Source organism: Hordeum vulgare, chromosome 1H (assembly GCF_904849725.1).
Source record: "Hordeum vulgare subsp. vulgare chromosome 1H, MorexV3_pseudomolecules_assembly, whole genome shotgun sequence".
Lineage (NCBI taxonomy): Eukaryota > Viridiplantae > Streptophyta > Magnoliopsida > Poales > Poaceae > Hordeum > Hordeum vulgare.
In genome coordinates, this window is record NC_058518.1 from 495843546 (window position 1) to 495856428 (window position 12883).

Consider the following 12883-nt stretch of genomic DNA (forward strand, 5'->3'; position numbering starts at 1 on the left):
GTGGTCTTGTTGGGAGCCTCCAAGCTTTGTGTGGAGTTGCCCCAACCTTGTTTGTAAAGGTTCGGTCGCCGCCTTCAAGGGCACCTATAGTGGAATCACGGTACCTTGCATCGTGCGAGGGCCTGAGGAGAATACGGTGGCCTTAGTGGCTTTTTGGGGAGCATTGTGCCTCCACACCGCTCCAACGGAGACGTACTTCCTGTCAAAGGGAAGGAACTTCGGTAACACATCCTCGTCTCCATCGGTTCCACTTGTGGTTATTTCTATCCTTTACTTTGTATTTGCTTTTGCTTGTGACTTTATCTTAGTCGGCTTAATAGCTCTCGTGGTTAGATTCTATCGGGGTCACCTCTTTGTCATATTATTTGTGTACCCACATAGTGATTACCTTAACTTGCTAAGATTAATTAAAAAGTGGTCGTTGTCTATTCACCCCCCCTCCCCTCTAGCCAACCATATCGATCCTTTCAATTGAGAAGGATTAAATCACCTACAAGTCAAATTCCACCTCAACCCCTCCAATCCTCTTCAATCCCCTTCTGAAAGGGATTAACCGAAATAGCCCTTATGTGAATAATTTGGAAATCCACATGGGGGTGATTTAGTCTTCGAACATAACTCACACATGTTCCCTAGGTGGCGTGCACATAATGGGCCTGCCAATAATGTTGCACCGTGCATGTTTGGTTCCGTAAAGGATGCCTTGCGGTGGGACCCCCAAACAAGAGAATTATGCCCTAAGGGGCCCGAATGTGACGACATTACGTGAGAACGGTCAACGGTTCCAGTAGTGGGTCCTTGATGGACAAGGCCAGTTGGGATACTTCGCCCCTAAGCTAAATACCTCGGGAAAACCTCAGACTCAAATTTGGATAAACTCCTCGGATGCCCTAGGTATACAACTTCATGGGAAGATTGCATGTGGGGATGAACCAGCTTGCAAGACCTAAGACTAGAGATGCAAAGCAACTCTGAAGAACCGATGAATGTCCTCGGCTTGATGTGCAGTTTAGGGGCTACCGACGGAGTCCTGGATTAGGGGGTGCTCGGTGTGTCGGTTGCATAACCTTTGGATTGGGACGAGGACCCCACCCCCCTATGCTTATATATGACCGGCCTCATTCATCTGGGCGAGGAGCATCAAGAATGAATGAAAAAGACCTGGCATACGCTGCAACGCGCATAGAGTTAGTCCTCTGCACGTTTGCCCCCTTTGATACAACTGTCATTATGTAAACAATAGGTATCCACGGTGTCTATACAAACAGAGGTATCGGGGTCATAGAGCGTAGATTCATACACATTCGATCTCATGGTAGAACACATGTACTTTATACTTCATCACAATCACTACAACAAAGCAGGATGTAGGTTTTTACCTCTTCAAGAGGGCCTACCTGGGTAAACATCGTGCCCCTTGTGTCCTTGTTACCATCTAGTCAAGACTATCAGATCGGGACCTCCTACCCAAGATCCGTCGTATTTAGCTTTTGATACCAGTCTGCTTCGGCTACTTCGTCGGCCAACTGTGTAGGGGGAAATCAGAGGGGGCACTCTTTTGTGGTCCGTCGGTTTCACTCTGGTACACTGGATGGGAGCTGCTCACGAGGGGAGCCCTAAAGGTGGAGCCTGGGTCGGAGGGAGAAGAAAATGGACAACAAACAAGAATCAATGAAGAAAATCCATATCGGAAAACAAAATAGAAGGACCCAAAAACATAGATGGAACGCGTACGTGGCTTGTATAGTCAAGAAAAAACGATGGGGAGCATTTGTAGCACTAGTTTGCTTAAATCAGGTATAAATTAAGAATTTTTGCTAAATGGGATAATATTTTTCACAAATGTGAAACTTGAGGGTAAAAAGTAAAACTCACAATTAAAAAAAAAAAGAATACTTATTGTCTCATCGAAAAACACGTGATTTTATTCGATATAAACCAATAAGACATGTGTGGTTTTCAAAGAAAACTAGTGAAGAAAAACGTAGACGGGAGGGGGAAACCTAAACAGAGAGGGAAGAGCGGAGGCCCTAGAGGGGTTGGACCAAGGTGGGAAATGAAACGCTGATGAGTCAAATATAGATATATATATAAAGATTATAAAGTACTCATATAATTTGAGATAGAGACAGAGATAATAATTATACTCATATATCCCTCGGTTCGTAAATATAGGTCTTTATAGAAATTTCATTACGGACTACATACGAAATAAAATAACTAATCTATGCTTAAAATATGTTTACATACATCTGTACGTAGTCATAGTGAAATCTAAAGAAAAACTTATATCTACGAACGGGTAGATTATATACGATGCCAATCGTTGATGCCATATCGGACGCTTGTAAGGGCAGGCCGATAGACTACAGGAATCGGACTCTCACCCACCAGTGTGTTTCGAATTCCAACCAAAAAATCTCGATATAACAGAGAAGAGACGGCAGAAAAATCGTGTCTTCCTCCAACCGAGCCGCCGTAACCAGTGGATTCGTCGCGGGCGCCCTCCAGTGGATTCGCTTGGTAAGAAACCCCCTGCCTCACTCGGATCTGTTCGATGCCTTAATTCATGTTCTTGTCACACGGATCTCCTTCTGCCCTCGTCTTCCCTTTGTTGTAATACAATGAAATCAGCTAGTACATGGTACTGTTCTAATATAATACAATGAAATCAACTAATACAATGAAATCAGTCTTAGCTCAAGGTCGATCTGATCCCTTCGATTTTTCTAATATTGTACTGTACTAGTACATGGTGCGGGGGGCATCTTCAGATATATTTCCATGCCTATTACCCTCAAACTTCTGATGTACTAACTGTTTTCAGATAGCATCACTAAAAGCAATCAAATATTTCTATCTATCAAATAAAAAGAGCGATCATTTTAAAAATTAAGGTAAAAATAGAAAAATATTGGTTGATCTTGCCTGTTCGCTTCAAAACAATACAGACATGTTGTGTCCAATGCAGTGTGTTTAGGTGTTTATTGCCCTCGGCTAATAATAGCAGTCACTTTATTATTTTATACTCCCTTGTAGTTGGGGAGAACTAGGCTAGTTCTCTACAACTACAATTATTTAGGAACGGAGGGAGTAAAAAAAATAATGGAGTTAAGTTCTGCTTACCTTTCTCCAAAAAAGAAAAATGCATCCAGGTTCACTGTACTAACACTCAAATTATTCCCATGTGTAGAACATCTTGCTGAATTAGTACTATCGATTGGAGCAGCAGAACTTGGTGGTGAGATGATGAGTAGCAGCAAGAGAAAAAGTGTCATGCCATCCTGTGGCGAGGCAGAGGTGTTCCCAAGCAGCAAGAGGAAGAAGGCCGTTTTATCTCTTTGTGCAGGGTTGCTTCCTGATGACATGATGTCGGAGGTGCTACTTCGGCTCCCTGTCAAATCCATTCTCCGCTTCCGGGCCGTCTGCCGCTCTTGGACTGCACTCTTAGAGCATGGTTAATAGTATAGCCAACTGCTGGCTATAAGCACTCTTATAGCCCATCTTATAGCTAGCTTGTACAATAGTTAGCTATAAAATAGTACTACTTTTATCATATATGGCCCATCTTTCATTCTCACAAAACACCTAGGAGCACGTGCTAGAGCTGGCTCTTCACGAAGAGCCCGCTTCCCTTTTCTCTCCTCTTCTCTCTCATCCAACTCAGCAAAAATATATTATCTTAATCCTTATCCTCCAAGGATTTCTCCGGCCTCCACATGGCAACCTGTAAGGTGCTGCCTGTGCCACCAGCAGCAAAGCTACTGGTGGTCTCGCCCACAGAAAAATTGGACTCCGCCACAGTATGCTCATACTCACCGTCAGGCCTGAGAGATGATTTACTCTTCACCATTGACTGTGCACGTCCCAACTCTGTGGAAGTAGTGACGCCCTCATCATGCTGTGGTCTCACCCTTGTATATGATGCTGCTGCGCTAGCTTACTATGTTTGCAACGCAGCCACACGAGCGATCACGCGTGTGCCACCTTACCGTGATCCAACACATGCTTCCAGTGCTGGACTGGGATTTGATGCCCGGACAAGGGAGTACAAGGTCGTGAGGTTGATAAATGGGTATTCCCATGAGCAGGAGGCAGTTAGGTGCGATGTGTACACACCGGGAGCTGATTGTTGGAGACCGGCGACTGGACGACTACCCTTCAGATGGACCATGTCTGTGGTTTCTGCAGTTAATCATGCAATGATGAACAGAACACAGCCTGTTTTTGCCAACGGATTCCTGCACTGGTTGATCAGTCCCGCTCTTCTCGGCAGAAGGCCAAGAGCTGCTGTCATATCCTTTTCTGTCGCAGAGGAGACCTTTGGATGCATCCGTTCACCACCGTTCTGGGAACCAAAAGAGCACCTGCGCCCCTGGTCCCAGTCAGAAGGAGAGCATCTGGTCGTGATGGATGACCAGGTGTGTATTGTCCGGAACCTTCGCAACGGAACCCCTCATGGTAGTGCCCTGGAGATTTGGGGGCTGCTGGATTACGGCTCTGGTGGGACGCTGAATCATCGAATCGATTTGTTCGGGCACATCAGAAGAGAATTAGGTGAGCCACAAGTTGTGAGAGTTATTGGTTCTCTTGGCAATCGCAGGTCGGGGAAGAAGATTGTCATTGCTACTAGCAAGCACTGGGTTTATGAAAAGTTTCATAAAAAGGTTTACACCTATGACCCTAGCTGTCAAGTTCTAGAAGAGATGCTTTCGGTCACCGAGACACACGACTCTGTTGAACGCTGGATCCCTGGTTCAAGATTCAGCTTAGTTGAAGAGAGCCTTGCTCCAGTGCATAAAGTCGTTGAATAGCTTCCCTGTCATCTACTCTGGCTAAGGTAACTAAAGAAACTACTACTCCAAGCTAAAATGTTAAAAGGAGAAAGGTCGGTATTGTGGAAATCAAGATCGGCATCTCCATGGCGTGTATTCTCAGGATATGAGTTAGCTGGTTTTGAACGTGTACGGCAGAAATCAGTCAAGAGCTAATAATGCATATGGTACATGTAGAATGGCTCCAGCTACATGAAGAATCGGGTGTAGGCTTGTTTTGTTTTGTTCTAAAATTTGAGGAAGAGATTAAAGAGATACAAATAAATTGGGTGGTTCAGTTTTGCCTGAGCAAAACTTCTTTGTCGTAGTACATAGTTCCTTCCTGAAGTTATTTCCAAATACATTCGTCACACGATAGGTGGCACTAGTTCTGAGTTGACTGCACACTGTCCATTATAATTTTGCGTCTGAACTTGTTGCCCTGCATTGTAAACCGGGAAACCACAGAGATATATCAACGGTTACTCACAGTCGATAGGTTTGTTACAGTTGCCATCTCAACTTCATTGGACTCAGAACCTTGCAGAGCTTGTATCTCACTAGTGATTGTGTAGTCTTGGAAAGAATTTGAGCTGCCCATCTTGCATCCAGATGGTCCTTGACTCCTTGTGTTTTGGGGAGCATCCTCTAGCAGTTTACTCGTGTGGTTCTCGACTCATTTCCCTCCGTCCTCTCATTCTCTTTTTTTCTAAGAATATTTTCCCCCATTTCATGATCAAGGAAACACTTCCGAAAAATGACCTCTCCCTCTGGAGTTTTCTTGGCCGCGTGAAATTAGAATAAATCTCCCCTATTTTTTTTTGATAAAACTAACACTTGAAAGCAATCGTTTATGTGAACTCTTTTGGAACTGTAATCTACTCCATCCGTCCTAAAATAAGTGTCGCACATTTATTACTAAATTAGTATAAATTTTACACTAGATTAACGACATTTATTATGATAGATTAGATAACCATAATACTCCCCTTTGTAACTTAATATAAGATGTTTTTAGAAGTTACAAGAGGAGTATGTTGAGAATGACATGGTTGGGCTAACTAGCAGTATCTTTATCTTTATCTAATACTTTCTCCATTCCTAAATATAAGTTTTCTAAGAATTTCATTAAAAGACTACACACGAATGTATATAGACATATTTTAGAGTATAGATTCACTCATTTTACTCCGTATGTAGCCCGCCGGTGAATTTTTTAAAAAGACTTATACTTAAAAAGGGAGAGAGTAATAATAAAGAAAGAAGACTTTCATAGTTCTTCATACGTTTATTAGTTGGTCTACTATGTTGCGTTGTTTGATTTTTCTTAGGGAAGAAAGAAGTCCACTTTTCACCCTCAAATGTGGTTTGGTGGACGAATATCCCTCTGATATCCAATTTGGTACTCCCTCCGTCCCAAAATAACTGTCTTGACTTTGTACTAGCTCTAATACAAAATTGTATTAAGCTTAAGACAGTTATTTTGGGACGGATAGAGTACTATTATAACCCCAAAGCTGTCAAAACCAGACAAATATTTCCCTTAAGAGGTTTTGCTACTGATTTTAGGGATTGCAAGCGGTTTTAGATTTTAAAAGATGCGTAGGCGTGCCACTCTTGATGTCGCACCGGATCGCTTGTTCTTGGTTGCATTCGAGCAGAGGACAATGACCTCACGCGTTTTATTTTTTGTCTTTCTCATCCGCATTCTTCATATTCAAATCATCATATCTATAGAAACGCATGCAACGCTACGTAAAATAAGAGATCAATATCTTTCATCGGATCGGATTGCTTCGCCGAACAAAAGGATCATAGTTCATCGGAGTTCATTGACAAATTCATACTAGAAACTAGTTAAGCATAATTAAAATATGAACAAAACGGGGAAGGGCGGAGGAAATCACCACTTCCTCGCGGCCCTCTTCCCCTTCCGTTTGTCCACACCGTTGTGCCCATCCTTCGTGTAGGCGTCAGCGTGCGGTGGGGCGTCATCGTCATCATCGAAGCCAGAGGTGGAGGTGTCGCTGTCGTCGTCGTCTTCGTCGGAGTTGTAGCGTATGCCGAATATGCTGCATAGTAGGCGGGCCTGTTCCTTGGCATGGCGGGCCGCTTTTGCCTTCGCCGCCGCCTCTTTTGTTACATGGCTCTCCGATAAGTGGATGGCCAGTTGGAGCTTTTGGGTATTCCTGCGGCGGAGGCGGCGTGCATCCGACTCCGTCGTCGTCAGCGAGTGGCCCAAGACGCCCGCGAGGATGCGGGTCGACCGACACGCTCAAGGTCGAACGTCGCGCGGTCAGCGCCTCCCCCCTCTCCCTCACCCGCTGCCAATCTGCCACGGTGAGTATGCGCCTGCAAGTTGCAATTGATCCGTTATTTTTCTTCAGTATAAGTATATATCCATTCGTATTGTTTAGACGAAATTCTCTTCGCATACGTTGATGGTGCATTCGCACGTTCGCTGAACTAGTAGCTCACTATGTAATCGTTTCTTTGTCTGGAACTCTGAATCTTGAACTCGAGGGCTCTTGCCAGAATCAAGCTCCATTTGTGGGCAACTCTACTGGTGAACAATGCTGCGCGGCTGCACTGCTTATGGAGTACGGGGACACCACGGGAACCTCGCATGATCAGATGTGCTCTGAAGTCTGAATCCCTCAGTTTCGAGCAGCCATTACCGCCGCAGGTAGCAGCATCGGCCATTGAAGGCTAAGCGAGCCCGTCCAACACAGCTTATCAGTTAGCCCGGAAATCGTCGTTTTAACAGCATCCGTACCATCACCTCAGTTATACAAATCCCCAATTGCCATGGATCACGAATTCTCTGCCACGATCATGAGCTGCCCAGGCTGCGACCGAACGGGGCGACGGTGACTAGAGAGAACGGGGCGAAACAACTAGGGGAGATTTGACTCGGTGACCAGGGTGAACCGATGAAGTGAACCATGGCATGTCAGCGCTCTTTACTAATGGACCTTGATATTAATCACAAATGTGGCACAATGAATGCGGTCATATCCAGGAACCAGCCCACACAATCATGTATGACGATTGACGAACAATAAAACTGTCTACAGGTTCGGACGCACATACGACGGCCCATACGATCATGTGTGGCAACTACTGAGTTACCATGTATAATTAACTATAGTTGCAATGTTTAATTACTATAGTTGTCATATGTAATTAATTTTAGTTTCCATGTATCATTAAATATAGTTGTCATGCGTAACTAATTGGAGATGTCACGTGTGATAAATTCATAGTTGTCATGTATGGTTAATTATAGTTATCATGTGTGATTAACTAGCTGCAACATATGCATAATTATAGTTGTCATCTATCATCATGATTATTAAAAAAAATCACCTTTCAAAAAAAGTTCATAACTTCAAAAATGTTCCTGTTTCAAATTTTGTTCAGAAACTCAAAAACAAATCTTGATTTTTAAAAATGTGTGCATATTTGAAAAAACTCCAACCTTTCAAAAAATGTTCATAAAATTTAAAAAAATCTTGTTTAAAATTTTGCTTCAGCAATTTAAAAACAAATCTTGATTTTAAACAAATGTGCGCATATTTGGAAAAAACGTTTAGCTTCCAAAAAAGTTCTTGTTTCAAATTTTCATCAAAAATTCAGAAACATTTCTTGATTTTTAGAAAATGTACGCATATTTCAAAAAAAATTCGCCTTTCAATATATGTTCATAAATTCAGAAAATGGTTCGCTTTGAAATATTGTTCGGGAATTTAAGAAATTTTTACAGTTATTCTAAATTTGTTCAGAATGTTTTTGTTCAATTTTTCACAACTTTTTAGAAAATATTCAGAATTTAAGAAATGTTTGCATTTTATCTTTTTGTTCACAAATTCACGAAATGATCGGGAATTGCAAAAAAAGCTGCCACTTTCAAAATGTGTTTATGTTTTTCAAATTCGTTTGCAATGAATTTGAAAAATGGTTCTCATTACTAATTTTTTTTCATAAATTCGAAAAAAGTTCCAGTTTTTCGTTTTCCCATTTTTGTTCACATATTAAAAAAAATGTTCATGTGTTCTGAATTTTCAAAGAAACTGCGTTTTAAAAAAATGTTTGTAATTAAACAAATATATTCATGTTTTGAAAAAAATGTTGCATTTAAAAAGAACTGTTCATAATTTCGAAAAAATGTCCATGCTTTCATATTTTGGTCCTACTTTTTTTAAATGTATGTGTTATGATATAGCCTTCCTCATGATAAAGGTTTTATGTATGAGATGAATATATATTGTAATAGTAAGTGGCATGCTCGTCAGAATACGACATGATGGCTGAAGCCAATGAATTATCACTTTAATGACATGTGTGTTAAAACTCGTTACTTTATTTTATAGACGGAGTTGTGACGTACGGAGGACCCTCGGAGCAAGAGGCTTCAAGGCGCAGGAGATCATGGTGGATATGATGTTATTTTAGATATTTAATATATTTTTTAATTAATTTTGGGTGTAATGTTAATCAATAGCGCACAATATGTATTTTTTCATATTCGTGCCATATTGCAAATGAACACCTCAATAAAATCAGATTGAAGACAAAAGAAACCATCAATAGCATGCATCCCTCGTCAAAACTTCACAGGGAAAAAAAGAAAGTCGATGTTCATCTTATGCTGAGAGGCAATACAGATGGGATGCCATGTTTAAATAAATGACATGGATGTATTGAATTTTTTCTTTCCGTTTCAATCCACGTGCTCTTTTGCCAGTAAGCTCAAAGACAGAAAGAACAAGCCGGGTTTGTACCATGCACGTGCTCACTCAAATTTCTCTTGTTGAGGAATTGATGTGATGAAAACTTGGCATGGTTTTTTTGCGATGTGATGAAAACTTGCCATGTGTGTCACCTGTTTTGTCCGCTTTGGTGCTTGCACGGGAAGTTGCATCCGTCAATTTATATATATATCTATATATCAAAACATATATAAATCTTCCCGCGCCATGCTGCAAGCTCCCAAGCCTAGATTGACCACTCGATCGTTCTTTCAGGTGGAGAAAGATCCACCGTATACAAATTCCAATGGACAATGAGTTCGAAAAAAAGGTTATGGGAAACCAGGCCAAGCTCTTGTACCGTCGTCTCGTCGGCCAACAGCCTCACCCCCTCGCCGTCACACTGCTCCTCGCGGTAATCACCATGCTGCTGTCAACTGGCGGCGTGTATGCCCTTCTGCACGGCGCGCATGGCGCCATGGCCGCCGTGTCCGTAGCGAGCGCAATGGCGGCAGCGTACGTTTACGCCTGGTCGTTCCGGCCGGTGTACCTGGTGAACTTCGCCGCGTACAAGCCCGCGCCGGCGCACGAGGCCACCCGCGCCCAGTCCCTCCACCATTACAGGCTAAATGGTGCGTTCAACGCGGAGAGCATGGATTTCAAGAAGAGGATTCTGGAGCGGTCCGGGCTCGGCGATGCGACGCACTTCCCTGCGTCCCTCATCGTGGTGCCGCCGGACATGTGCCTCCGCACCGCCAACGAGGAGTCTCACGCCGTCGTCTTCGGCGTGGTCGACGACCTGCTGGCCAAGACCCGCGTACGGCCGGAGGACATCGGCGTGGTCGTCGTCAACTGCAGCCTCTACAGCCCCACGCCCTCCTTCACCTCGCTCCTGGTGAACCGCTACTGCTTGCCCCACGACGTCGTCACCCACAACCTTAGTGGCATGGGCTGCAGCGCCGGCGTCATCGCCATTGACCTCGCCCGACGCCTGCTTCAGGTAAGCATGCTTGATCTAGGAGTAAACGCTAGTTGATGTACAGGTAGCGTGCTAATATATATAACCGGTAAAAATACGCCGCATGCAGGTGTACCATGACACATACGCATTGGTTGTCAGCACGGAGAACCTCAGCCTAAACGGGTACCAGGGCAACAACCGGCCGATGTTGGTGAGCAACGTGCTGTTCCGGATGGGCGGCGCGGCAGTTCTCCTGTCGAACCGCCGCAGCGAGCGGCGACGCGCCAAGTACCAGCTGATCCACACGGTGCGCACGCACCACGGCCCTAGCGACAGGAGCTACGCATGCGTGACCCAGGAGGAAGACGGCATGGGGAGCTTGGGCGTGTCACTCTCCAAGGATCTCACGTCCGTTGCCGGCGACGCGCTCCGCTCCAACATCACCACCCTTGCCCCCCTCGTCCTACCGCTGCGTGAGCAGCTCCGGTTCCTTTGCTCCGTCGTGCTTACACGGGTGTTCCGTGCTAAGGCGAGGTCGTCGTGCATCCCCGACTTCACTCTGGCGTTGCAGCACTTGTGCATCCACGCAGGGGGCCGAGGCGTGCTGGACGAGCTGCAGAGAAGCCTGAAGCTGAGTGAGTGGCACATGGAACCCTCGAGGATGACCCTCTACAGGTTCGGCAACACGTCGAGCAGCTCGCTTTGGTACGAGCTCGCCTACTGCGAGGCCAAGGGCAGGATCAAGAGGGGAGACCGCGTGTGGCAGATTGCCTTCGGCTCCGGGTTCAAATGCAACAGCGCCGTGTGGAAGGCGGTCAGGACGGTCGACGGCGCCGTTGCCGTGGAGGAGGGCAGCCCCTGGGCACAAGACATTCACCTTCTTCCGGTCCATGTGCCCAAGGTGATGCCCATCGATGACGATGCATCCTATGAATTGTAAAACATGTGAATCTTGCGCTATATCGAAACAAGAACCAAAAAAGGATGATTATTGTGCACTGTACTTGAGAATAAAAATGATGATTGGCAGTTTGTCAGAAGAAAAATTGATGATTGACAGGAGCTAGTATGGAGTGGAGTGTGATTTTAGAGCTTATCTTTAATTTGTTTATGCAAACCGTCTAGCTATGTGCAGGTTGGCTAAAATTTAGTTTAGTTCCCGTCAGTTTTGTCGTCTGGGCCGTTTGACAAACATGAAACGGAGCAAGATTGATGTGTTGTAAAATTGGATTTGTGTGATGGCCGTAGACCTCATAGGCAGAGGAGACTAGGCAGTTTGAGAGAAGAGAAAACGTAGGGAAGAAGCATGGCTAAATCCGTAAATCCTTACAATGCCTGGTGAATTGGACGTGGGGAAGAAGAATATAACACTCCAAACACGAAGACAGTTGTGTCAATGTCTTCATAGCTAATGGGGTCTGACATATCCCTTTCATCCTGGATTACTAGATGACTTGTTGGCGCAGAGACCAACTGCAACCCTGAAACCAAAATTATCTGAAACATAAAATGGAAGTTAAATGAATTGTTTCAAGGATATTTATTGTGAATGGTCTGCAAACGATTATGCTTTAACGCTTCTGTATCTGCCATGTATATTCAGCAACAACAGACAACAACTATCGTTTACATGTCCTTGTTTCTTCGGTCAGGGAAACTCAACAGCCGGGACACATGTTCAAGATTTAGACGCACGGTTTAGGAGATAAAACGTTTTAAAAATACGAATCTATGAAAAAAAAAGGAAAACTCTCAGGTTGCGACAGGTGGCACACATACAATGCGCCACTTGTCGCAATCTGTGAAGATGAGAGTAATCATTAAAAGGTGTACTCGTTAATTAGTGATTTTGTGATGCTCTGCGCAAACAACTAGGGCTATTTTTTCACACGTTAAAAGATATAAGGTATGTATCCTCATAGTCAGCACTAAAAAATGTATTTTAATAATGTCATGTCATTTTTGGACACCAAATTACACCTTTTACATATACGTGAGTTGCGACAATAAACAGGCCAAAGCAATAATGAATAAAGGGAAAATCTAAGTTAAGACCCCGCATCGCGTCCTTCTCGTACGGCGGTGCTACAGTGTTGATGCTAATCGCTATTGTGCTACTTTGCTGCTCACCTGCTCATTTGCTAGCTGCATTTGTAAACGGTCATCATAGTTTATTTTTGTACTATCATCTCTCAATCTACATGCATATCAAAGACAACTTTATCAAAACAATGTCATAGGTGTACTTGTCAGTTTAACAATCTCGAATTATCATTTTTATTATAAATGATTGTCAAAAATGATTTGTTGTTCTTTGTTAGTTATAACTATGCAATTTTTGTCATATTTACAGGTGG

At 43.8% G+C, this 12883-nt stretch overlaps 1 protein-coding gene across 1 annotated transcript; it reads left to right on the top strand.

Annotated features, from left to right (window-relative positions):
- The first annotated feature begins 9852 nt into the window (after positions 1–9852).
- LOC123418784 (probable 3-ketoacyl-CoA synthase 20) lies at positions 9853–11484 on the top strand. The gene is made up of 2 exons (XM_045107063.1): positions 9853–10565; positions 10654–11484. Exons 1-2 carry the CDS (start codon positions 9873–9875, stop codon positions 11464–11466), a joined length of 1506 nt encoding a protein of 501 aa, XP_044962998.1. The 5' UTR covers positions 9853–9872; the 3' UTR covers positions 11467–11484.
- Positions 11485–12883: the final 1399 nt, after the last annotated feature.